The sequence below is a fragment of the Borostomias antarcticus genome, assembly GCF_949987555.1.
Source record: "Borostomias antarcticus genome assembly, chromosome: 14".
Taxonomy (NCBI): domain Eukaryota; kingdom Metazoa; phylum Chordata; class Actinopteri; order Stomiiformes; family Stomiidae; genus Borostomias; species Borostomias antarcticus.
This window is the reverse complement of record NC_140247.1, coordinates 14,045,340-14,072,412: the sequence shown is the minus strand read 5'-3', so window position 1 is coordinate 14,072,412 and position 27,073 is coordinate 14,045,340. Positions and strand designations below refer to the sequence as shown.

General features: G+C 46.6%; 1 protein-coding gene across 1 annotated transcript in view; it reads left to right on the top strand.

Moving 5' to 3' along the window:
- The window catches only part of grb2b (growth factor receptor-bound protein 2b), a 33,793-nt gene extending 7,978 nt beyond the window's left edge, over window positions 1–25,815 (top strand). Inside the window, exons 3-6 of the mRNA XM_084448271.1 lie at window positions 17,081–17,178; window positions 18,657–18,779; window positions 22,918–23,086; window positions 23,619–25,815. Of these exons, the coding sequence (XP_084304397.1) occupies window positions 17,081–17,178; window positions 18,657–18,779; window positions 22,918–23,086; window positions 23,619–23,804 (576 nt within the window). The 3' untranslated portion in view covers window positions 23,805–25,815. The remainder of the gene's footprint in view (window positions 1–17,080; window positions 17,179–18,656; window positions 18,780–22,917; window positions 23,087–23,618) is intronic.
- Window positions 25,816–27,073: the final 1,258 nt, after the last annotated feature.

Here is a 27,073-nt window from a genome sequence, read left to right as displayed (position 1 = left end):
AGTTAAGAGAGAGAGAGAGACTAGGTTTCAGTCCAGTTTGATTCCCTAGTGGGACCAGAGTTTAGAGGAGAAGTAGGGGATGATTCTGACTATCACTTTTTTTTTTCTGATCCATTTTTAAGAAGTCGATGGTCCAGCCCACCCTTCCGGAAGGGTTTGGAAGTGTTGGGGTTTCAGAGAGGAGGAGAGAGAGAGGTTAGAGAGAGAGAGGAGGTAGAGGAAGAGCAGCGAGAGAGGGAGAGACAGAGGAAGAAGAGAGAGAGGAGTTGGAGGGGAGAGGAGTTAGAGAGAGGAGTTAGAAAGAGAGAGGTAATAGAGTTAGAGATAAATGAGTTAGAGAAAGAGAGAGAGGTGAGAGAGGGGCTAGAGAAAGAGAGAGAGGTGAGAGAGGGTCTAGAGAAAGAGAGAGAGGAGTTAGAGAGCTTTCCTTTGCTTTCCTCTCTGGGCAGCACTGTAGCTGGTTTCTTCCTGTTGTGCTACTGCTGAGAGAGAGAGGGAGAGATAGTTTGAGATAGAGAGGGAGAGGGAAACAGTGAGATGGAGAGAGAGGGAGACAGTTTGAGATGGAGAAGTGGGTTAAGCTTGATGATGTTTCAGGAGATCCAACACGGACCACATCTCTTTTATCTCACTCACTCATGCACGCATACACACACACACACACACACACACACACACACACACACACACACACACACAAGGGCTGGTTTAGGGCTGTAGTAGTTGAACCTAGAGACAAACATTATAGTCTCCTGCCTGCCCTGAACAACAGGCAACATCCAGACCCTCTAGGGAGAACACACCTTAACGCTGGGGAGAGACAAAGGGAGAGAGCAGAGAGAGAGACGGAGTGAGGAGAGCAGGGAGAGAGAGCGAGTGGCGGAGAGAGAGAGGGAGCAGGGAGAGAGAGAGAGAGGGAGAGAGTAGAGGAGAGCAGGGAGAGAGATAGGGAGAGAGTGGTGGAGAGATAGGGAGAGAGAGTAGGGACTGTGTGACCCAGCAGCCGTCTGTATGGAGGGACAGCTGTTGTGTTCTAGAAGCAGGAATTAGAGCTGAGCTCTTGCCAATGGCTGTCCGCCCCAGCTGTCCTCTGGTGGCATGTACGAAACTACTGAACCCCCCCCCCCCCTGGTGGCATGTATGAAACTACTGAACCTCCCCCCCCCCACACACACACACACACACACGGGTTGAGCATACAGGAAGCAAACAGATCTAGTATGAGACAATCTTACTATAATTCCAGGAAATCTCTCCCGCTCTGTCTGGACCTCTCTCGACCTCAGTCTGTCTGTCTGTCTGTGTTTGTATCACGACTATATCGAGAACCAGGCACTCTATGAACTTGATGTGCAGCATGTGTATTGCTCAGGACCTCAGGAAGTGCAGTGTCACATGTAAAGTTGTTTGGATCAGCGACTCTGGAGAAATCAGCACAAAACCTGCCCGTTTTGGCCCGTTCCGAACATGCACGTCAACGGGCATTAGAGATGTAACGGTATGAAAATTTCATATCACGATTATAGTAAACAAAATTAGCACGGTTATCAGTATTATCGCGGTATTATAAAATGTGCTGACTTTTTTCTAAAACTACCTTTTACAGACTGGACAATAGCCAGATAACATTTTAGAACCTTTTACAAATCTGAACATGAACTCCAGACAGCTCCAAAATTCACCAAAAGGAAAATGTAGGTTTTGGCTAATTTTAACATATTATACTTAGAGTGCGAAATAGTGACTATAGTGCTGCGGCAGGCATGGCAGCCAAGAGACAGACAGACAGTGGAGACACAGATTGAAAATCGTTCATGTCAACTTATGTCACCGTTCTGGCCAGCTGGCTCAGTTGTTACATCAACCGGACAACTTCCAGTGGGTCATTTCCAAGGGTATCCAATGTGAGTAGCTACATATCGTTTTTCTCTTCAGCTCATGAATTGATGGGAAACGGGCAGTTTTGGTAATGAGGAGGTCGTATAGCTACGATGTTTTTTCCTGATTTTCTGCTATGGTGGCAGCGGAGGGGGACAACGTTAGCTAGCTGCTAGCTGGCCAGCTAACATTTGGATAGCCCAGTCCACTTTCTTGACATCAAGCCAACTAGCTAGCTAGCTATCAAAATAACCATGGCTGACGCCTTGTGTGTAGTTCAAATGTTACCGGGGTTACGTCACAAACGGTGTGTGTGCCAGCGTACGTTGCACTGCAGTGCACACTAAGCCCATAGCCTAGTTCCCACTTCCTGTTTTGTGTGTCTTCCACCCTCAGCAACTTCCTGTCTTCGAAGCCCAGGCCCCATCTCTCTCTCACACACACACACACACCTCTAGGGTTGGATGGCGACAGGAGGCAGGTAAGGTCAGCCCAGGTGAAGGAAACAGACAGGAGGGTTAGGGAGAGAGGAGGGGGGAGAGGAGGAGGGGGGGAGAGGAGGAGGGAGGGAGGAGAGAGGACGGTTAGGAGGGAGGAGAGAGGAGGGGGAGGGTTAGGAAGGAAGGAGAGATGAGGGTTAGGGAGGAAGGAGAGAGGAGGGTTAGGAGAGAGGAGAGGGAGGGAGAGAGGAGGGTTAGGAGGAAGGAGAGAGCAGAGGGTGGGAGGAGAGAGATGGGTTAGGAGGAAGGAGAGAGGAGGGTTAGGAGGAGGTGGAGGAAGGAGAGAGGAGGGTTAGGGAGGGAGGAGGGCTAGGGAGGAGTTACTGATGTTAGACATACATGATGAGTTATTACTGGTGTTGTTAGGTCTGTATGGTGAGTTATTACTGGTGTTAGGTCTATATGGTGAGTTATTACTGGTGTTAGGTCTATATGGTGAGTTATTACTGGTCAAGGTCAACTTTATTTATAAAGCACGTTTAAAATCAACCGAAGTTGCACCAAAGTGCTGTACAATATATAAAATAAACTAAAACAGAAAACAGTATAAAGTGCACATAATCACAGAATAATAAAAGGACAGGACACAAAACAGGACAAGGGATGTGGGCTATCAGGCCTCAAAAGCCACTGGTGTTAGGTCTATATGGTGAGTTATTACTGCTGGTGTTAGGTCTGTATGGTGAGTTATTACTGGTGATGTTAGACATTCATGGTGAGTTATTACTGGTGATGTTAGACATACATGGTGAGTTATTACTGGTGATGTTAGACATACATGGTGAGTTATTACTGGTGTGTTGACATATGGACTGAGACTGAGAAGCCCCAGTCTCAGTTAATCCCACCCTCACTGCCGAGTGACTGGACAATACACTCCGCTTCTCAATGAACAGTCGGGATATAGGGGAACTGTGCTTCTCAAATAGCACTGAGTCTTCTGGCTGGGAGAGAGAATAGACTGAGAGAAAATGAGGACTAGCATGTGTGTGTGTGTGTGTGTGTGTGTGTGTGATGGATAGAGAGAGAAACAGAGAGGTGAGACTTCGGAGCGTTGAGAGAGAGACTAGGGTGTTTGCATGTTTTAGAGGAGAGAGAGACCTGTGCTTGCACGCGTGTTTTAGGTTCAGTGCCTCACATTAGCAGTCCCAGTTCCCAGTGCCAGGCTTATGATGGGGTGAATTAGAAGTTCTGATTCTGTGACCGAGTGTGAATGAATCGATGGTTCTGATGAGGACCCCTGGCCCAAACAGAGCAGTTTATAGCAGGCGTTATTATAAAGCCTGTGCTATCATAACTAGGTGTTATTATAAAGCCTGTGCTATCATACCTAGGTGTTATTATAAAGCCTGTGCTGTTATAACTCGGTGTTATTATAAAGCCGGTGCTATCATAACTAGGTGGTATTATAAAGCCTGTGCTATTATAACTAGGTGTTATTATAAAGCCTGTGCTGTTATAACTAGGTGTTATTATAAAGCCTGTGCTACCATAACTAGGTGTTATTATAAAGCCTGTGCTGTTATAACTAGGTGTTATTATAAAGCCTGTGCTACCATAACTAGGTGTTATTATAAAGCCTGTGCGATCATAACTAGGTGTTATTATAACTTCATTTCATTTCAAACCTTTATTTCAACTCGTTACTGAGGTTTCACTGAGGTTTCCCTCATTTGTGGTGTTGACGAGCTAACACAATCATAAACAAACAATTAAGGGAGAACAATAATAAAGAACAACAGATCAATGTACAGTGTTACAGATGGAATCATTTAAAACAATTGCAGGATGAAGTGCAATGGCTGAGGGCCATAGATTTAAACTCTGTCATAGTAGGAAGCACCTCAAGCTTTAAAGTCTGTTGGAGGGCGTTCCACGTATAGGGAGCGTCGTAAGCAAAGGCAGTCCGACCAAGTCCAATGTCACACGAGGAACCTTAAAAACGAGTCGATCATTCGATCGGGTCTGATATGTGCCTACGCTCCAGTCTAAGGGTGCATGTCCACCGGCAAGCTGTATTTTAGAGCTGGCGCTGTTTTCTCATTGTTTACAATGGGTAATGCGCTATAGAGACGAGAGCTGTGTTCCAAGCGCTTTTTAAGGCGATAGCGCCACGAGCTCTAGGCTTTTATGGCAGTTGAAAAAAGATTAACTTTTTGAGCTAGAGCGCAGGCTGTAAACGGCTGTTCTGATGACGACAGCGGTCTGTTTTTGGCAAAACCGCAGAGACAGCGAACGTTAGCACTAGCTAACATTAGCTAGCTATCTTAACCAGGCTTTTGCAGTCTGCAAAAACACGACACTCGTTGCTAACGTATCTGTAAAACATCGGTAGCCTAGCCAGCTCTAAACTCCGGCTCTAGTGCGCTCTACGCAGCTGTAAGCTTGGCGCTGTTCAGCTACATAAAGCTTGTTGGTGGACACACAGCCTAACTGCCACCTTCCTCTTTTTTAGAAGATGAGAAATCACATGATGCGTTGTGAGAGGAAACAGTGACGTGTGCTTAAAGTAAGGCTCAGTGGCTTTTTCTTAGATAAGCCTTTGTGCACGGCTGACAGCTCTGCTGTATTTTGCTCATAGAGTGCGTCAAGCCTTTCGTTTTAAATCACAAATTCCCAGAATGAGAAGATTGACGGAGAGACAGCAGTGTCGTGTTATCTGACTGAAGCACAGTCGTGGTGTAACAGCTTGAAACTGCTCTGTTAAAACAGGAAGGTTAGCAGCTGAGTTCTTCTGAATGCTGTTTACTGATAAGCACTGTGACCCCCCCCCACCACCACCACACACACACACACACACACACACACACACACACACACATGCACATGTCCTTCACCCACTCACAAATACACACAAACACACACTCTCTCTCTCTCTCTCTCTCACACACACACACACACACACACACTTCCATGTAAGTCTATTACTTAGTAATTGTCACTCCACTTTTATCAAAACTTCAATCACAGGATGCTTCATAAGTTAAGTCGCTGTTGGTGAACATACACGCACGCACGCACACACACACACACACACACACACACACACACACACACACACACACAGCCGGAGCCTTGCAGAGCCCCTCCTCCACGCAGGGTCAGGAACCTTTTGAGGAACCGAGTCCCAGAACTTCCCAGAAGGGGAACTGCATGGTTCCTGCGAACGTTGGCGTTCTGCTTCCCCCCATCGCATCACAAGACCCGCGGACATCCGCTTGCATTTCAGACGTAGTTTCGGTATACACAGCAACCAGGACCGGCCCGGGTTCTTCCGCCGGAAAAACGCTCCTGTTCCTGAAAAAACTTCCTGAGAAAGTTCCTGCAACCTCTAGGCCAGGGGTGCCCAGTACACCGATCGCGGTCGATCAGGAGATCACAGAGACTACGCTGGTAGATCTCGAGCCATTAAAAAAAAAGTGGCTTGACACGCGTTGAAGTTGGTGTGCGGAGGAAAATGACACAGACAGTCACGTCACCCGCCTTGTCCAAATGAGCAACATTTGCCCCCTGCGTGTTACAGTTTTGTACTGCAGTTTATTGGCTAGCCCAGTATTTTGTTCATGTGGGCTGTTTTGATCACGTTTAGGCTTGTACAGTATATGGGCTGTAGTAACAACGCAACTCAAATCTACTTTCACTTTTAAATGGGCGTTGTACATCCATGAACTCTTGAAAATTAACCAACTCGGTTTTTATAAAAATCAGTTTTGTACCACGATAAACTAGAGAGCCGATAGTAGCAAAATCAATCAGAAGGTCTATACTCTATAGTAAAAAGGGAGGTAGATCTTATTGAGCTGGTAATTTTAAAAGTAGCTCACAAGCCGAAAAAGTGTGGGCACCCCTGCTCTAGGCTGTTCTCAGTCAGTGACCCAGTCAAGTGTTGTTGTTGTCAATCAGAATGACCCAGTCAGTTGTCGTTGTCGTTGTTGTTGTCGTTGTTGTTGTTGTTGGCCGACCCTCACATCATGTATGTGTGTATGATCCAGAACTGAGACCCCTGATGGCACTTGTTCTTATAGAAAGCTTTAAATACTGATGTCTGGGATGTACAGTCAGTTCTCTTACCCTAGACAAATGTACTTATCGTAAGTGGATTTGAATAAAAGCTTCTACTAAATGATTAACATGTAAAATATAAATGTAGGAGAACATCTTCCCTTATCTCTCTCCAACTCTCTATCTTTCTCTGTATCTCTCCTTATCTCTCTCTCTCTCTCTCTCTCTCCGTATCTCTACCTGGGTTTTGCGGTTTACCTGCCAAACATGGTATGATGCTGGGTGCCAGGAGAGGAGAGGGAGAAAGAGAGTGCGAGTGAAAGAGGAGAGAGGGAGAGAGGGCCTGTTCTGTCCTGTCCTGGAGGAGTCACCTGGAGGACAGAGGATTCAGACTGCGGGTCTCTGCCAGAAAAGATGTCTGGCTCCATCTCAACATCTTTGTGCATTTTTTGTGCCCTCGCAAAAACGAAACTAGCAGCTGATCTAGCCTACTAGCAGCTGATCTAGTCTACTAGCAGCTGACCTAGTCTACTAGCAGCTGATCTAGCCTACTAGCAGCTGATCTAGTCTACTAGCAGCTGATCTAGTCTATTAGCAGCTGATCTAGCCTACTAGCTGCAGATCTAGCCTACTAGATGCAGATCTAGCCTACTAGCAGCTGATCTAGTCTACTAGCAGCTGATCTAGTCTACTAGCAGCTGATCTAGTCTACTAGCAGCTGATCTAGTCTACTAGCAGCTGATCTAGTCTACTAGCAGCTGATCTAGTCTACTAGCAGCTGATCTAGTCTATTAGCAGCTGATCTAGCCTACTAGCTGCAGATCTAGCCTACTAGCTGCAGATCTAGCCTACTAGCGGCTGATCTAGTCTACTAGCGGCTGATCTAGTCTACTAGCGGCTGATCTAGCCTACTAGCTGCAGATCTAGCCTACTAGCAGCTGATCTAGTCTACTAGCTGCAGATCTAGCCTACTAGCGGCTGATCTAGTCTACTAGCAGCTGATCTAGCCTACTAGCTGCAGATCTAGTCTACTAGCAGCTGATCTAGTCTACTAGCTGCAGATCTAGTCTATTAGCTGCAGATCTAGTCTACTAGCAGCAGATCTAGCCTACTAGCGGATGATCTAGTCTACTAGCAGCAGATCTAGCCTACTAGCAGCAGAGGATGAGGGGAGAGAGAGGATGACGAGAGAGAAGATGAGAGGATGAGCAGCTACAGCTTATGGCTCGAGGGTTCTGCTCCCTCCATTCGAGCAGGGAGGGCTGCTTCTCTGCCGTCCTACACACACCACACACACCACACACAGACACAGACACACACACAATGACAGGCGTTAGGAGGACTATCAGAAACAGTGTGCTGTGAGGATAATACACACATACACCACACACACACAAAGCCCCCCTCCCTCTATCTGACCCTCTCTATGGAGAGAAGAGGGATGAAGGAGGGATGAAGTGAGTGGACGAGGACAGAGTCCTAATTAAAGATCTTGGAGACTAGAGAGGGACGGGAGAGAGAGGGAGGGGAGAGAGAGAGAGGGGAGAGAGAGAAGGGGGGGGACCAGTTCAGAGGAATCACACTCCTTGTGATCAGCTTAGTGAAAAGCCTCAGGGGTCAATATAAAAATGAGGCATCTCTATTTCATGAAGCCAAGCTACAGCCAGCAACACACACACACACACACACACACACACACACTGTTAACGGCGCTTATACCAGGCCTTACACACAGTCATTCTGTCATGTTACAGGCACACTCACACACCATGATTCACATTTTAAGCAGCATGCACTCTACGCCAGGGCTGGCAAATAAAATCCATACAGCAACAATATTTTTCGCAATCGCAATATTTTTTCTGTGATACTGTATCAATTTTCAGCGATACAGTATCGATAGAGTAAATTATTTTTATTTTTTTTTACACAAGGAAAATATACAGAACAAGCCGGAATATATATAGAAAATTAATAGAATTCAGTCATGTATATATGATTCATGTTTTAAATGTATTAAAAATGTCCTTATATTCCCTCCGCCCTCAGGGAGTAGGGGATAGAGTTGTATTTTCAGCTGTATTTTACCGTTTTCAGTAAATTATGTAGAGTATCGCGATGTATCGCAATAGGTATCGTATCGCAAAGTATCGTGATGCGTATCGTATCGTGAGGTCCTTGCCAATACCCAGCCCTACTCTACGCACACCATACTGTTCTACTGTATTGTATTGTACCTTTATTATAAGTAGTATCTTGCATTATTATTATGTTGTTACTGCAAGGATTAGGAGCCAGAACCTACAAATTGTACTCTCTTATACTGGTACTGTATAATGGACGAAACAGAATAATACAGGCACGCAGAGACCTAGACACACACACACATGCAGACACACACACATGCAGACACACACACACACATGCAGGCACACACACATACATGCAGACACACACACATGCAGGCACACACACACATGCAGACACGCACACACACACATGCAGACACGCACACACACGCAGGCACACACACACATGCAGACACACGCACACACATGCAGACACACTCACATGCAGGCACAGACATGCGTGCGTACCACTGTGAGCTGAGGAACAGACAGAGGGCCCTTGTTCAGTCTCTTATCTGTTTGTGATCCATCACAGATGCTGCTGTATGTTCTCTGTGTGTGTGTGTGTGTGTGTGTGTATGACAGAAAGAGACCCAGAGAGACAGATTTTTAGCTATTATATTTTGTACTATTTGCACATTGAATACTGTAATACAAGCTAAAATGCACATTTTAATGTACCTCTTAAATTTGTGTTGTCACTTATCTTTACCCTTGCCTGATGTACTTCCACATAGTGGAACACTACATTAGGAATATAGTAACATAGGAATATAGTAACATAGTTGAACACTACATTAGGAATATAGTAACATAGGAATATAGTAACATAGTTGAACACTACATTAGGAATATAGTAACATAGGAATATAGTAACATAGTTGAACACTACATTAGGAATATAGTAACATAGTTGAACACTACATTAGGAATATAGTAGCATAGTTGAACACTACATTAGGAATGTAGCTGAAATGTTGACATCGTATTTGTTTATGTTTTGTTTTCATTTATATTTGGTTTTCACTTGTTTTGGCGATGTAAACATACAGTATGTAAACAGCACAAAGCCCTTTGAAGTGAATCGAATTTAAACTCAGGGAGGCAGAGTGAATAAGAAGGAAAGAGACATGGAGAGAGAGAGGGAGAGAGGGATGGATGGAGAGGGGGAGGGATGGATGGATGGATGGATGGATGGATGGATGGATAGATAGATAGATGGAGGGATGGATGGAGAGAGGGATGGTGGGAGTGTGGGTGGGTGCGGTGTAGAAAAAGGGATGCATGCAGAGAGAGAGAGAGAGTGAAGGATGGATGGAGAGAGAGAGGGATGGAGAGGGGGAGGGAGGTTCATATTCTCGGTCTGGAACGGCTTCATCAGTCCTGGCCCATGAGATGAAGTCATGCTGTAGTCTAATCTAAACCTAGTCTGCTGTAGTCTAGACCACCAGACCCCCCCGCCCCCCCGGCTCAGCCCACTCCTCCTCCCTCTCCCTCCCTCCCCCATCTCTCCCTTCCTCCATCTCTCCATCCCTCCCTCACACTGTGTTGGACAGTGCTGCTAATGTAAGGTGACCCGTTCAGTCATGATGTCAAATTATGTCAAATTATAGTCCAGCAAACCTCTCCCATCTGTGTGTGTGCGTGTGGTTAGCCAGGCTGGGCTCTGGAGATGGTCGGACAGTGTGTGTGTGTGTGTGTGTGTGCGCGCGCACGTGTGGTTAGCCAGGCTTGGGGTCTGGAGATGGTGGGACAGTGAGAGAGTGTGTGCGTGTGCGTGCGTGCGTGTGGTTAGCCAGGCTTGGGGTCTGGAGATGGTGGGACAGTGAGAGAGTGTGTGCGTGTGCGTGCGTGCGTGTGGTTAGCCAGGCTTGGGGTCTGGAGATGGTGGGACAGTGAGAGAGTTCACTTTGCATCTCTGCACAGTCATCTTTTCTTAATGAGGCCTGTGTGTGTGTGTCTGTCTGTCTGTCTGTCTGTCTGTCTGTCTGTCTGTCTGTGTATGTGTGTGTTTGTGTGTGTGTCAGCCTGTCTATCCGTCTGTGTGTGCATGCGTGTGTGTTTGTGTCTGTCTGTGTGTGTTTGTGTCGTGTGTGTGTGTGTGTGTGTGTGTGTGTGTGTGTGTGTGTGTGTGTGTGTGTGTGTGTGTGTGTGTGTGTGTGTGTGTGTGTGTGGTGTGTGTGTGTGTGTGTGTGTGTGTGTGTGCGTGCGCGCGCGCGGGAGTGCATGTTGTTGGCAGCTGGGAGGAGATTATCTCTGGACCTTAGCCTGGCTGATGGAGACTGCTACTAGTCTGATGTGGATCACTCAGATTAGAAAGACTAAATCACTCTACAGAGAGGGAGAAGGAGGAGGGAGGAGGAGGGATGGAGAGAGGGAGGGAGGAGGAGGGATGGAGAGAGGGAATGCAGCCTGCATGGCCACAGAACAGCAGGATGAGCTCACTAGGCCTGTCTGTCTGACTCACCATGGAACACACACACTCACAGGCCGGCCGGCCAGCCAGTCACAATGGTTGTGTGCGTCCTCTCTGTCTGTCTCTCTCTGTCAGTCTCTCTCTCTCTCTCTGTCGGTCTCTCTCCCTTTCTCTCTCAGAGAAAACTGCCAACAAAGCAAAATGCTTTATTTGTCTTCCACCACGGAGCAACCGCAGCTCTCTCAGCTGACTGTCAGCGGCGCCAGCGGAGCCAGGACCAGACCTCGGCCATACCGGGCCATACTAGACGGGTTTATACCAGGAGATACCAGAGGGGTTTATACCAGGAGATACCAGACGGGTTTATACCAGGAGATACCAGAAGGGTTTACACCAGGAGATACCAGATGGGTTTATACCAGGAGATACCAGAGGGGTTTATACCAGGAGATACCAGACGGGTTTATACCAGGAGATACCAGAGGGGTTTATACCAGGAGATACCAGACGGGTTTATACCAGGAGATACCAGAGGGGTTTATACCAGGAGATACCAGAGGGGTTTATACCAGGAGATACCAGAGGGGTTTATACCAGGAGATACCAGACAGGTTTATACCAGGAGATACCAGACGGGTTTATACCAGGAGATACCAGACGGGTTTATACCAGGAGATACCAGACGGGTTTATACCAGGAGATACCAGACGGGTTTATACCAGGAGATACCAGAGGGGTTTATACCAGGAGATACCAGAGGGGTTTATACCAGGAGATACCAGACGGGTTTATACCAGGAGATACCAGACAGGTTTATACCAGGAGATACCAGACGGGTTTATACCAGGAGATACCAGACGGGTTTATACCAGGAGATACCAGAGAGGTTTATACCAGGAGATACCAGAGGGGTTTATACCAGGAGATGCCAGACGGGTTTATACCAGGAGATACCAGACGGGTTTATACCAGGAGATACCAGACGGGTTTATACCAGGAGATACCACACAGGTTTATACCAGGAGATGCCACACGGGTTTATACCAGGAGATACCAGAGGGGTTTATACCAGGAGATACCAGACGGGTTTATACCAGGAGATACCAGAGGGGTTTATACCAGGAGATACCAGAGGGGTTTATACCAGGAGATACCAGACGGGTTTACACCAGGAGATACCAGACGGGTTTATACCAGGAGATACCAGAGGGGTTTATACCAGGAGATACCACACAGGTTTATACCAGGAGATACCACACGGGTTTATACCAGGAGATACCAGAGGGGTTTATACCAGGAGATATCAGACGGGTTTATACCAGGAGATACCAGATGGGTTTATACCAGGAGATACCAGGCTTCAGCAGTCAACTTGTTGATTGAAGTTAGACTGTTGAAAGTTTTAAAACTGATTCACCGTGTCAGATTTTACAGTGAAAGAGATGAACCAGAGTCTTGTCTCTGTGTATGTCATCTCCCTCTGCCATAACAGAAGTCTTATATCTCTCCATCTCTCTCTCTCTCTCTCTCTCTCTCCCCCCATCTCTCTCCATTCCTCCCTTCCTGCCTGCCTTTTGTGTGTGTGTGTGTGTGTGTGTGTGTGTTAGTAGTGAGCAAACATCACTAGTGGTGAAGCTGCCATAGCCAGGGTTCAAGGTACAAGATGAGCAGCCACCCAGCTGGGGAGAGCCAGCTACACCAGGAAACGCCCACTTCAGCACGGCTACGCTGAACGCCTGCTGCACTTACAGCAGCCTGATGTCAGCATGTTTATGGGAGAGAGTGGGAGGGTTTGTGTGTGAGAAGGTTTTGTGTGTGTGCGTGTGTGTGTGTGTGTGTGTGTGTGTGTGTGTGTGTGTGTGTGTGTCTGTGAGTGAGTGAGTGTGTGTATCTGTGAGTGAGTGAGAGAGAGAGAAGCCTGAACTTCGACCCAGGGACAACCAGCACCAGGAAACTACTGACTTAAAGGACGGGTTCAAAATTTAGCATTATAAGCCATGTTATAAGGTTATTTACGATCATATACAACGGCCGATATCAACGTTTCATCAAACGGTGCACTCTCGTGATATAGCCCGTTGCCGCTAAGACATTCAATGGATACATATGTGCATAGACAAAATCCCTCAAAAACACCATCAACTCTCAAAGACAGCATACATTTTCCAGAACAGGAAACTCATAGAGTGGTTACTGGTGTCAGTTGATGTTCTGACAAAAAAATCGCCACAAAGTATGCTTCTGATCGGGTTTTATTTATCATTTAGCATAGAACTATTTCCACTCTCAGTACATATGTTTGTTAACTTCCGCTTGAACTTTGGGAGGTCTTGACTGAGTTTGACAGCGACCGTAGAAGAAGAAGAGCTGCTTCCGGGTCACAGGTCAACACAACAACAACAACAAGTGGAGAAGCCTAGGACTGCTTTGCAGCTGGTATTTCATTGATAGCGTTTGGAAGAAGTGTTTGTTGATCAAAACAAACATCGGACGCGGATGAATCTGAACATCTCTGGCTTTGTTGTCAATACAAATCAATGGATATAATATGATCAATAAAACCCGATGAGAAGCATACTTTGTGGCGATTTTTTTGCCAGAACATCAACGGACACCAGTGACCACTCTGCAAGTTTCCTGTCTTTAAAAACAAGAGTTTATGGTGTTTTTGAGGGATTTTATGCACCTATGGGTCCATTGAGAGTGTTGTGCACCGTTTGATGAAACTTTGATATTGGCCATTGTATATGATAGTAAATAACCTTATAACCAGGCTTATAATGCTAAATTCCGAACCTGTCCTTTAAAGGCTGGCTACCTGCCTCAATACTAACACACGCAAACACACACACACACACACACACACAGCTTATGACCATACCTTATGAGACCCCAGCTGACCAACCAGCCCTGCCCTCCACTGATTGGTCTGTGGCATTTAACTCTCCAATTAAAGGCTGGGCTTTGATTTAAATGGCCTATCACTGGTATAGCCGTGTGTGCGTGTGTGCGTGCGTGCGTGCGTGCGTGCGTGTGGTAAGAGCTGCCTCACTATGTTCAATACTCATAGACCAGAGAGAGGGAGGAGGGTGCTCCTGTCTCGGCGGGGTCATGTTGGATCCTTAAAGGACACCTCTGGTGTGACCGACTGACAGACAGGCAGCCAGACAGACACAGGCAGGCAGGCACTCCTACCCTACCCCCCCCCTGCTGTGATCACAGGAAGGATGTTACAGTCTCCCACTTCCTGCCTCTACAGCCTCTCTAAACACCCTCTGTGCTGCTCTCTGCTCTGGGATCTACAGTAACAGAGGGAAGGGTGTTGGGTCTACAGGAACATTCTGGAACGAATGAGGGGTCGCTGCCCATCTTTTGCCGCAGACTCTAAAACTGACCTCTTCCAGAAGTACTACCACGATCCTCCCTCTTAAGCACCTATTGTATTTATATTTTGCTACTCTTGCACTTTGGCTTTAGCACTAGATGATGCTCTTAGTCACTTGTTTTATAAAGGAGATGCACTTGTGAGTTCTGGCGAGTAGTGGTACACTGACTGCCTACTTTAAATGCAATTATTGTAAGTCACTTTGGATAAAAGTGTGTGCTAAATGATTTCATTTAATGTGTTGCTAATGTCGGTGTGTTTTGCTTGTGTGTGTGTGCGTGTGCTTGTCATCAGTGTTAGTAGAGATTAATATTTCTTCAGAGTTGTAACTGGTGGGTCTGATTAGGAGTCAGGTTTAGGGTCGGGTTAGGGTCAGGGTTAGGGTCGGATTAGGGTTGGGGTCGGGTTAGGGTCAGGGTTAGGGTCAGGTGAGGTTAAGTTTAGAGATGGAAGAGAGGGAAGAATCAGCATTAGCATGTGAGAGCCAGAGAGGAGATAAAGGCTGAGACCGTAGCTGCGTTTACATGCATCTGATTTCATTTAATCCAATTGACGATTTCTGGGCGACTGTTTACATGGGAGGTGATCTAATACATTGTGCTGTTAATATGTGCCAACGCATCTAATCAGAAAAGCTATGTGACATGCGCACGCAGGCAGGAGTTGGTGAGTTACAGTACTATGGTTACGGAAACTCAAGTCAAAACTTTGCTAATGGATATCTATCGTCTGTGTTATTGTGGAGCTCTTAATGACGCAACAGCTTGATAACAACTGACTCTCCTACCGAACCTTTTGAGGTCATTATTCCTTTTGTTCATGCCATCTAGGCGTCCAGTAAGGTTCAGTTCTGCTTTTGGATGAAAAACAAATTCTCCTCTGTGGTCCAGTTCTGCTTGGAAGCAATTTACCCACAATAGACGTACGTCCCCTTTTACAGAGAGCACGCGCAGGAAGAACGCAGCCAGACGGTAATCCGTTTCATCGTTTACATGATACTTGATCGGTTTGTGAAAAGGTTTATACTAACCCTCTGCAACTTTGTTCGAGCCTTTTTATTCGGATTGAGGTGTTTATATGGAGCATTTCTATTCACTTTGGGATTTTAAACCTATTATAATCAGATTATTATGCTCCATGTAAAAGTGCCTAGTGTCTTTAAAGCCGGTTTCACATAGAACAGCCAGGACCATTTTCACACTTCTAGAATGTTTGTTGTTCTAGATTGTCTCACCGTTCTAAAACCGGAGTCAAAAACGTTGTTTGTAAACGCAGCTTAATAGGAGACGACTGAGAGTCGTGAGAGTGAACCATGGCCTACTATATCTACTGCACAGACACGTGCCTTTACACACACACACACACACACACACACTCATGTACCAATGCCCCTCCCCACACACACCTGGCACAGCACTGCAGCAAAGTCAGAACTGAGGGATCTTGCAGCTGTGTGTGTGTGTGTGTGTGTGTGTGTGTGTGTGTGTGTGTGTGTGTGTGTGTGTGTGTGTGTGTGTGTGTGTGTGTGTGTGTGTGTGTGTGTGTGTGTGTGTGTGTGATGCCGCTAGCAGGTCCATGTTGTAGACAACTAGAACACAGCTAACTATAGCCTCTCTGTACTTGTCTTGATGTGAGTCGTATACCAGGATATTTATGAATGAAGTATAGCTCTTACCCTCTAAGTAAGGTTAGTGTGTCCTAGTATAGCTCATACCCTCATAAATAAAGAGATTTATCTACCCTCTAACTACAGTCAGTCTGTCGTTGGTTAATAAAGTATAGCTTATAGTACAGTGTGTCTGTGTCCCTGGTTAAGAGTGCTGTCAGGATAAATATCTATCTACTAAACAAATAACAGGACTTCTCCCAAGAAAGATGCCTCGCCCTTGAGAGATGAGATGATGTAGACCACAACGCTACCCAGTAGTTGTTTCTGCTGTGAGCATTCATTCACTGTAAACCGGATTATGCAATTTATCTACGAATAGTCCTTGTTTGGAACACACCTGTAAAGGTTTGGAGCTCGCCTAGCAGCAGTGGGCTAAACACTTCAAAGAGCCAAACAAACAGATCCTTCCACAGATGGTAGTTGTCAGAATTAGGGCTGGGTATCGATTCGAATTTCAAGAATCGATTCAATTCCGATTCACAAGGTTCAGAATCGATTATTACGATTTGATTCGATTCAATATCGATTCGGTTAGTGTTACTAAAACCTGTTTTTTTTTTTTTTTTTTAGCTGTAACCTTAATTACATGACTGCCAAGTTATGCAATACATCAACAGGCCTACTACGGCTGGGTATTGATACTGATTTCCAAAAATGAATGAATGAATCATTGAATGAATGAATGAACTGTTCATTCCTTCATTTATTCATTCATTCATTAAATAAAAGATCGATTTGGGATTCATGAATCGATTCAGATACACCATTTTTTTTAACCCAGCAGTAGTCAGGATGAATTCCCGGCCTTATTATTCTGATACTGCTCTAGCCTGTTCATCTGATGTTTGTGATGATCATATAGTGACTTGACTGAGCGGGTAGGTGTCCTAAGACCCCACACACACACACAATAAAAGATTGCGTTTCCTGTCCTCTGAGCTCCGTCTGTGAAGAAGTGATGAGTCTACGGGTCTCTGGACACACCAGGCTCCTGACTTGGAACTTCTCCAACTGTTGTGCAAGTGGACAGTCTTTTGTCTATGAGCTTGACATGGTTTTTCTCTCTCTCTCTCTGTCTCTCTCTCGCTCTCTCTCTCTCAGGTATTAAATGAGGAGTGTGATCAGAACTGGTACAAGGCGGAGCTTAACGGCAAAGACGGCTTCATCCCCAAGAACTACATAGAGATGAAGGCCCATCCGTGAGTACCGCTTCCTACGTTAAATGCATTTATTGTATGTCGCTTTGGATAAAAGCATCTGCTAAATGACTAATGTATTGTAATGTACCTCACCCATCCTCTGGTCTGGCTTCTCTTTTCCACACTGTAGACTAGCACCATAGACTAGCACCATAGGCAGAGCTGCAGTCAGCATCATCACTTTAGACTAGCTCCATAGACCTAGCACCGTAGACTAGCACCGTAGACTAGCACCATAGACTAGCACCGTACACTAGCACCGTAGACTAGCTCCAGAGACTAGCACCATAGACCTAGCACCGTAGACTAGCACCGTAGACTAGCACCATAGACTAGCACCGTACACTAGCACCGTAGACTAGCTCCAGAGACTAGCACCATAGACTAGCACCGTAGACTAGCACCGTAGACTAGCACCGTAGACTAGCTCCAGAGACTAGCACCATAGACTAGCACCATAGACTAGCACCGTAGACTAGCTCCAGAGACTAGCACCGTAGACTAGCACCGTAGACTAGCACCGTAGACTAGCTCCAGAGACTAGCACCGTAGACTAGCACCATAGGGAGGAGCTGAGGAGTCACACACAAGGCTGGTGACAGGACATGATGGCAGCACCTCCTATGTAGGTCAAACTCTGCTTGGCCTCTGATGTAGGAGTAGAGTGACTGTCTTACAGTCTGTCACCAGGCTGATATAGAGCAGCAGTCTGTCTCTGTCTGTCTATCTGTCTGTCTGTCTGTCTGTCTGTCTTTCCATCTGTGACTGCTGAGTCAAGCTGTTCCACCATCAGTGCTGCTGTCTGGCTGATGCTGTTAAGGACTGAGTGATCCTGAATGGTGCAAGCACTCTGAAGCCACACATTAGTGTGTGTGTGTCTGTTTGTGTGTGTCTGTTTGTGTGTGTGTGTGCGCGCGCGCAAGTGTGTGCGCGAGTGTGTGTGTTAAGAGGGTGTTCTAGAGGTAGGGGATAGCGTGCGTGAGAGAGGAGAAGAGAGAGAGAGGAGAAGAGAGAGAGAGGAGAAGAGAGAGAGAGGAGAAGAGAGAGAGAGGAGAAGAGAGAGAGAGAGGAGAAGAGAGAGAGAGAGGAGAAGAGAGAGAGAGGAGAAGAGAGAGAGAGGAGAAGAGAGAGTGGAGAAGAGAGAGAGTGGAGAAGAGAGAGAGTGGAGAAGAGAGAGGAGAAGAGAGAGAGGAGAAGAGAGAGAGAGGAGAAGAGAGAGAGAGGACAAGAGAGAGAGAGGAGAAGAGAGAGAGAGGAGAAGAGAGAGAGAGAGGAGAAGAGAGAGAGAGGAGAAGAGAGAGAGTGGAGAGAGAGAGGAGAAGAGAGAAAAAGGAGAGAGAGGAGAGAGAGGAGGGAGTGACTTTGTATTCTCAGTGGGGTGTGTTGATGTGTGTGATGGGCATTGTCTGTCCTCTCTCCTGATCCTGTGCGTGTGTGTGCGCGCGTGTGTGTGTGTGTGTGTGTGCGTGTGTGTGTAGGTGGTTCTTTGGGAAGATCCCGCGGGCCAAGGCGGAGGAGATGCTGAATAAGCAGCGGCATGACGGAGCCTTCCTGATCAGAGAGAGTGAGAGCGCTCCGGGGGACTTCTCCCTCTCCGTCAAGTACGCGCTCACACACACACACACTCACACACACACATCTGCGCGCGCACACGCTCACTCACACACACTCTCACCCGCACACACACACTCTCTCTCACCTGCACAGACACACACTTACACACACACACACACACATTCATCTGCACAGCCACACACACACACACACACACTCACAAACTACGGCTGCACAATTAAGCGCAATTTTGACCTCTGCAATAGAATAATCACAATAATAATCACGAAACCGTGATTAATGCGTTGCTTTGAATTAAGGATGATGATTCCTGGTCTTAAGCAGGTTTACTCAGCATGGGAGGTCTGTTCTAAACAGGTTTTGTTCTCTATGCTGCTCCGATGAATCACAGGAGCTGACGCTGTCTGACGAATCCCACAGTCCCAAGATGACGTCTACAGACATGCCAGACGATTAAACCCACCTTTAACCGCTTCGTACAGAACAGAGTCTATAAAGTGTGTCCCAAAAGCTCTGCCAACATCTGAATGCTCTCATGATCACTGAGCTAGCGACCACTAATTTAACTCAGGTATGTTAGCCAGAAGATAGGCAGGTGTGGCCTGTAAGAGTGAGGCAGGGCAAGAAGTGGCAACTTTGTGGGACTTGCAAGGAACTGACATGAACAAATATTAATTTATTATATTACCTAAACACGTCCATTCAAGTATATGATATAATGCTGTAATGTAAACACTAAAACGATTCTAAGGTGTTGGATCGCACAATTCATAAGGCCGAAACCTGTGTCAGGTCGTTCATGATGAGGGTCATTGTGAATAGATAGTAATGCTGATTTTAGCGCACAAATGTGTTAGTGGACCTTGAAGCACAGATACGACTGATTGTTGCACAATCGTTAATCACACTTGATAATCGCAATTACCGTATCAAGCAAAATAATCACAATTGTTATTTTTGGTCATAATCGTGCAGCCCTCGCTCACTCGCTCGCTCACTCACTCACTCACTCACTCACTCACTCACTCACTCACTCACTCACTCACTCACTCACTCACTCACTCACATTTGAATAATGTCCACCTGGACACACATACACACACACACACACACACACACATACAGCGGTGTTCCACCAGGGTAGAGCGGGCTTAAGAGGAAAGTAGAGGAGTATTAAAAACCCAGAAGGCAGCAGAGCAGTGAAGAGCCTGGTCTTCCTGTGAGCCACGACAACTCTCACTTCCTGATTCTCCTCTACTCTGAGTGCCCCCTGGTGGTCAAGGCTGGAAACACTGTCTACCTGTCTATGTCGGTCACTCTCTCTCTCTCTCACACACACACACACATGGTGAATTACCCCATAATGTGTCTTTCCTGTCAAAACTTATTGTCAGATCTCTACTACAACTTTGTGCTGTTGATCAAGCTCATCATTTCTCCCCCTCTCTCTCTCTCCCCCTCCTCTACATCTCTCTCCCCCCCTCCCCCCTCCCATTCTCTCTCTCTTCTAATCCTGAAAGAATAATTTCATCTGGTGTTATGTCTGATTGTTTTAGTGATCATTCTGTTATATTTTGTGTTTGGAAAATTGGAATTCCACGTTCTCCTAAATTCATTAGAATGAGACAATGTAAAAAAATGAATGTTGACTGTTTCATTCATGACATAACTGCTATTAACTGGGATAGGTTTCAGCTTATCCCTTTTCCTGAGGATGCTTGGAGTTTTTTTCAATCCGAAGTTACAAATATTATTGATAAGCATGCTCCTTTTAAGTTAATCAGAGTTAAAGGCAGGCATTTACCCTGGATCAACTCAGACCTCATCAATCTTTTTAAACAAAGAGACAAAGCCTGGGCCAAATATCGGCAGTCTAAAGATTCTGTTGATTGGGAAATTTACAAAGGTTTGAGGAACTCTTGCAAGACCAAAACAAGAAATGCAAAATCAAATTATTATAAAGATAGTCTATCTCAGGACTTCAACAACCCCAGACAGTTCTGGAATCAGCTGAACCGTGTTCTCAACAAAACTAACAAAGGCCTTATAAACCAGATAAATGTTAATGATCAAACTATCTCTGATCCCTTACTAATTTCTCAGGCCTTTAATCAGCATTTTACCTCCATTTCTGGTCCCCCTGATGCCAATTGCTTTGGTGCGGCTGACTCCTTGAACCTTACAACTTGCAACAATTCATTTTCTTTTCAAAAGATTTTGCCCATGGATGTTTACAATGCGATCTTTGAGTTTAAAGGTAGTAGTGCTGGTCCAGATGGTGTGGAAGCTAAGTTTGTTAAATTAGCAGCTCATGTGTTGATGTATCCCCTCACAGACCTATTTAACCTGTCTCTCTCTACTTGCCTAATTCCTTCAGTATGGAAATGTGCCCGTGTTACCCCTCTTTTCAAAGGTGGAAACCCAGCTGACATGAACAACTATCGTCCAATTTCTATTATTTGTTTTATTGCAAAGGTTTTTGAGAAATTGATTTTTAATCAACTGTCACATTATCTTGATTTATTTAATATCTTATCATCATCTCAATCTGGGTTTAGACCATCCTTTTCAACTACCACTGCCCTGTTAAAGTTTACTAGTGATGTGCTCTCATCCTTTGATAAAGACCAGGTCATTGGTGCTATTTTTATTGACCTTTCTAAAGCTTTTGACATGGTTGATCACTACCTCCTTCTTGATAAGTTATATTTAATTGGTTTTTCTCAAAATGCTCTTTTTTGGTTTAATGCATATCTTCATAATCGCCGTCAATATGTTGCCATTCAGGGTTCTCAGTCTGATTATTTAATTGTTGAAAGGGGTGTTCCTCAAGGTTCCACTCTTGGGCCACTACTTTTTTCCATTTTCATTAATGATCTTCCTCTGTCTTGCTCCAACTGCCTTGTTCATCTATACGCTGATGACACAGTTATCTACACCGCTGATAAAGACATAGCACAAACCCAGAATTCCTTACAATTAGATTTTCACTCAGTCCAAAACTGGTTTTACAAAAACAAACTTGTTTTGAACAAGAAGAAGTCTTGTAGCATGGTGTTTGGCTCAAGACATCGGCGCCCAAATCTCTTAAATTTAAATATTATTTATGATGATGGCTCACCCCTGGAAAAAGTGGAGTTGTTTAAATATCTTGGACTCTGGGTTGATCCTGAACTCTCTTTTAAGCCCCATATTGATTATATTATAAAAAGAGTATGGTTGTCTTGGTTCACTTTACCGTTCTATTAACTGCTTTACTCTGGAGATAAGGAAAATACTAATTTCTCAACTTATTTTACCCATTATTGATTATGTTGATATAGTTTATCAAAACACTAATGACACTTACCTTAGGCCCTTGAATGTAGTGTTTAACTCCCTATGCCGCTTTGTCCTTAGATGCCCCTATAGAACACACCACTGTCTCATGTACGACTCACTTAACTGGATGCCGCTTAAAGCCAGAAGACAATTTCATTGGTATCAATCTATTTTCAAATGTATTCATTTTAATTATCCTCCATATTTGAAAGAGTACTTAGTTCCATCTAGATCCTCCTACCCTTTGAGGCATTTGCAAGATCCCTGTTTCTATGTCCCTAGAATCTTTAAAGAAGTAGGTCGTAGGTCATTTGCATATAAAGCCTCTACTGATTGGAATAACCTTCCCCCCTCTCTTAGGTCCATTACTTCATACCATCGCTTTAAATCATCTTTACTTTCTCAGCTTAAATCAACTTGTTCATGTTTTTAATTCCTGTGTCTGTTTATTGTGTACTTAATTTGATTATTTTTATGTTATTATTTTCATGACTGTTATTAATACTTTATTGTTCTGGTCATTGTAGTTCTTTCCCCTGAATATTTACGTGTGGTCTTCGGATGTGGAGAGTGGCCTTGTTGCCATCCATACCTTGCTGGCTCACTTCTGTGCTCCGTGGGCCGGGTGTGTGTTGTGGTGGTTAAGATGTAACTAGGCTGTGTGGGTGGGTTGGAGTTGTTGAGCTAAGTGTGCGTGTGTATTTGTGTTGTTTTATGTATTCTGTAATTCATTGTTTAATGTTTGTATTTGTGTTATAGGACCCCCTCGAAAATGAGATGATACATCTCAAGGGGCTATCCTCAATAAATAAATTCAAATTCTACCCCCTCTCTCTCCCCCAGGTTTGGGAATGACGTGCAGCACTTCAAGGTCCTCCGCGACGGAGCCGGGAAGTACTTCCTGTGGGTGGTGAAGTTCAACTCTCTGAACGAGCTGGTGGACTACCACCGCTCCACCTCCGTGTCCCGCAACCAGCAGATCTTCCTCCGCGACATCGAGCAGGTCACCCAGGTAAGCCCGCCCACCAGCCCCAGGCCACGCCCCCCTGGTCCCCTGACTAGCGTAGGAGGAGGGGGGAGGGGTGGAGATGACAGCTGGAGGGGAACGTAATCTCACTGCCAGACAGACCCATTAGAGTTCTTTCGCTGATACGCTACGTAAGCTACGCTAACTACGTTACTGCACGCTGCAGATCTCTGTCTGGGTCTGGGACACTATTCAAATCTGGCAATCCCGGCAACACCAATCAGTAATGACTTTGGCGATCAAGCATTCCCACCCATAGATATGCCCCGCCCATCTAACCTGGGCTAGCGTCTCTCATTTGCTGCTATGACCTGTCACGCTTTCAATTTTGACCCCTAGACCCGCCCTCAGAGCACCAACTTGGGCGGCGAAGTGGTACAGACTCCATTACGTAGTATGCGGAGCGCAGCGATTCAACGTAGTATTTGAGTGTGGAGAGAGACCATATTTGAGTGTGGAGAGAGACCAGACCTAGCGTGAGCCGAACTGACGGACGCGTCTCCCTGTCTCCCCGCAGCACCCCACGTACGTCCAGGCCCTGTTCGACTTCGACCCCCAGGAGGACGGCGAGCTGGGCTTCCGGCGCGGCGACTTCATCCAGGTGCTGGACAACTCCGACCCCAACTGGTGGAAGGGAGGATGTCACGGCCAGACGGGCATGTTCCCGCGCAACTACGTCACGCCCGTCAACCGGAACATGTAAACAAACACACCTGTAAAACAACAACAACAACAACATCAAAGACGACAGCCACCACCGTCACCACCGCCCCCCCCCCTCCCCTCCCTCCTCCTCCCCCCACATCAGGAGCAGACAGGAGGAGCAGAACAGCAGGACTGAAGCAGGAGTGGAGGTTGCTGGAAGGCCGTCACCCGGTGGGGTGGACCGCCTGGAACTTTTTCCCCCCGATCGTCTGTCTCCATAGACACCGTCTGTCTCCGTAGAGACCGTCCGTCTCCATAGAGACCGTCTGTCTCCATGGAAAAGGGGCTCAGTCAAGACTGATCTATCGCCCGGGGCAACCACAGCCCGGTGTCACACTGAGTGGACAGAACCCAACGATGCGATCGCTAGACTCCTCCCTCTATCCTTCCCTCCCTCCCTCCCTCTTGACTTCTATACATTCTGCCTTTCTTTGTTTTGCTGCATGTTTTAATCCCATAAATGAAATACTGATGAATCCTAACTCCGTTTTAAAGAAAAGAAAACACGAAAAAAAACTAAATGATTTAAAAAAAGGAATATAAAAAAAAAAAAAAGGACATCCGGACGCCATCTGCAGCGAGTTCCTTTGTCCCGATCATCCAGTCAGCTAGAGAAATCACCTAGAGAGAGAATCCATTTTTTAAGAATATATATTATATATTTGTATGTGTTTTGTCTGTTTTACCTCTCATCACAAATTGTATTTTTTTGGGGGGGGGTTTCTCCATTTGTAAATTATTATGTTTGATGATTTGCAAGTGTGGATTGCGACTCCCGGGCCCTAGCAGCAGAATCTCAGATGTCATCTGAGGCGTTCTAGTGAAGACAGGGCTGCTGTTGGACTGAATCCATTGGAAATGATTTCCTTGTCTCCTCTGCAAATGAGAAAACATTAGAGTGTCTTGTTTTGTTTGTAAAAGAGCCGTGTGCTGCGTGGGAGCCGGCGTGCGTCACCCCGGGGACGACCTTTGACCTGTGTTGGCCGCAGAGGAGATATATCCTGACCACACCCCCCCCTGACTGTACACCCGGGTCCAATCAGCGGCCAGGACGCTTTCCAGCAGCTTTAGAATGACGGAATTCGTTTTTTGCAACGACCTAGTTCTAGAATGTCTGGGTTCCAAAGGTTCCGCCCATCGAGGGTTGAGGGAGAGAGCCCGCTGGAGATGATCGTGGCAGAGGCCTGGTAAAGATAGTCACTCCTCCCAACCGCCGTGGCTGGGCCCTGTTTAAAAGGCCAGCTTCGCCTCCTGCAGAAGCCAATCTATTTATTGCAGCCATCGTCGGCGAGTCGGTGAATGTCGTTGGCGGGGGTCCGTAGACGCCCACGTGGGGGGAGTGCAGCTGGCTGAAGAACTGAACTACACAACCGCAAGGGATTCCCAACACATGCTGAATGACTCATGGTGTCAATATTCATTCATTTATAAAGAGAGAGAGGAAAAAACACACTGAGAATATGCACACATATATAGACGTACAGATAGAGTACATACATAAAGTACGCGCACACACACACACACACACACACACACACACACACTCCTTGCACCTGCTCCTAAGAAGCAGGTGGGTTTGGTTAATCACATGATGTAATGACAGTGCTGTCACTGGCTCAGACTAGCCCCTCCCACCTGGGAGGAGGTCTGGTGTTGATCCATCCATCCATGTTTCCCTCTCTGTGCTCCTCTGTCCTAATGTGGTTTGTGCACAATCACTTGTTTGATTTCTCGTCGTGTGTGTGTGCGTGCGTGCGTGTGTTAGTTTGGGGTGCGCTTGTTCCGTCTCTGTTCTCTCTGGATAGTGCCTTTCTCTCTGGTGTTTCAGTGTCTCCGACCTGCTGCTTTGTGCTACGCCACTCCGTGGGCGGAGCTTGTCAGTCCCGCAGTGAGAAACGTGTACATAAACCTCCCCGCCCTCACCCCCGTCAACCCACCGTGGCCTCCCCCCTAGACCCTGGCCCTCACCCACATGGATCTCTTCTTATTTATGTGTCTCGCCTTCTCGTCCTACCAAGTGATACTCTGTTCTGTTTTGTTGTTTTGCTTTTTCTTGTTTTTTTTTTGTTCGTTTTGTTTTTTGTTGCTTTCTTGTTTTTTTTTTGTTTTCAATTAATAAAATGCAATTATTAAAAAAAACGACAGAACCGTGTGTTGTGGTTTGTTGATTGTCGGCAGCAGGAGGGTTCCTCTGGCTAGGAGGGTTCCGGCCACGTCCCGCCCTGTCCATGGCTCGGCTCGTCTCGTCAGTCCAACGTCTTACACAGCTCAGCTCCCGCCCGGACTGGCCCGTCTCATTTTGTCAATAAAACAAATAAAACGGTTTGATGCTCTCATTCGGGCTCTTATTTTGACTGGGGGAAAGACAACTGTTGAAAACGTGACCGGCTCAGTATCTGGCTCTGGCCCAACTCTCATGATCCACGGCCGCTTTGGGATGCTTCCTTTCCGTCAGGGTCGTCTGCGTACCCCGTCTTGGGTCACAGCTGTGGTGCTCGTCGGTGTCGATACACCCTCGTTTGCCCCCCCGCGCTGGGTTCCACCTGGGGGTCCTCTGATCTGCCGCGACCACCTCGCATAGACGGCGCTGTAGCCAGCCACGCCTCCCCGCTAACCGGCAGCTGGGACGTGCGGGTGGGTGGTGTTTACACTGAAGAGTAAGGTGAAGGGGTGAATATCTGGGTCACAGCGGTGTCCCCCTCGGGGAGCGGGAGACGTCCCTGTCCTCAGGACCACGTCCATCAGCAGGGCTGTGAGCGGGGGACCCCATCCCTGGTGTCCACCTCTCCCCTCACCTCCTCCAAGATCACTGCTCAGGGAGCCAGAGGTGTGGGAGTTCTTGTTCCGGAGGTGTGGGGAGTTCTTGTTCCGGAGGTGTGGGGAGTTCTTGTTCCGGAGGTGTGGGGAGTTCTTGTTCCAGAGGTGTGGGGAGGTGTGGGGAGTTATTGTTTCGGAGGTGTGGGGAGTTCTGTTGTTCTGGTTGGTGGAGGTATTACTGTATAAGCCTGTGTGTGATAGGCCGTGAGTCAGACCAGTCTCAGAGCTCTGGTCCCAGACCACGCCCCCCCCCCCCACACACAGGCCCGGCCGCCACAGCAGGACTCGTTACCGCTGGGGCAGTGAGAGGGGATGACCAGGCCGCCGTAACCACGGTGACCAGGCGACTTCCAAGTCACGTTTCTCTGTCTGCTCCTGAGACGACGACGACGGTATTTTTTTTAGCTCTTCCTCTTAACTCCATCCGGGTGCTTTCCTGTCCATGTCTGC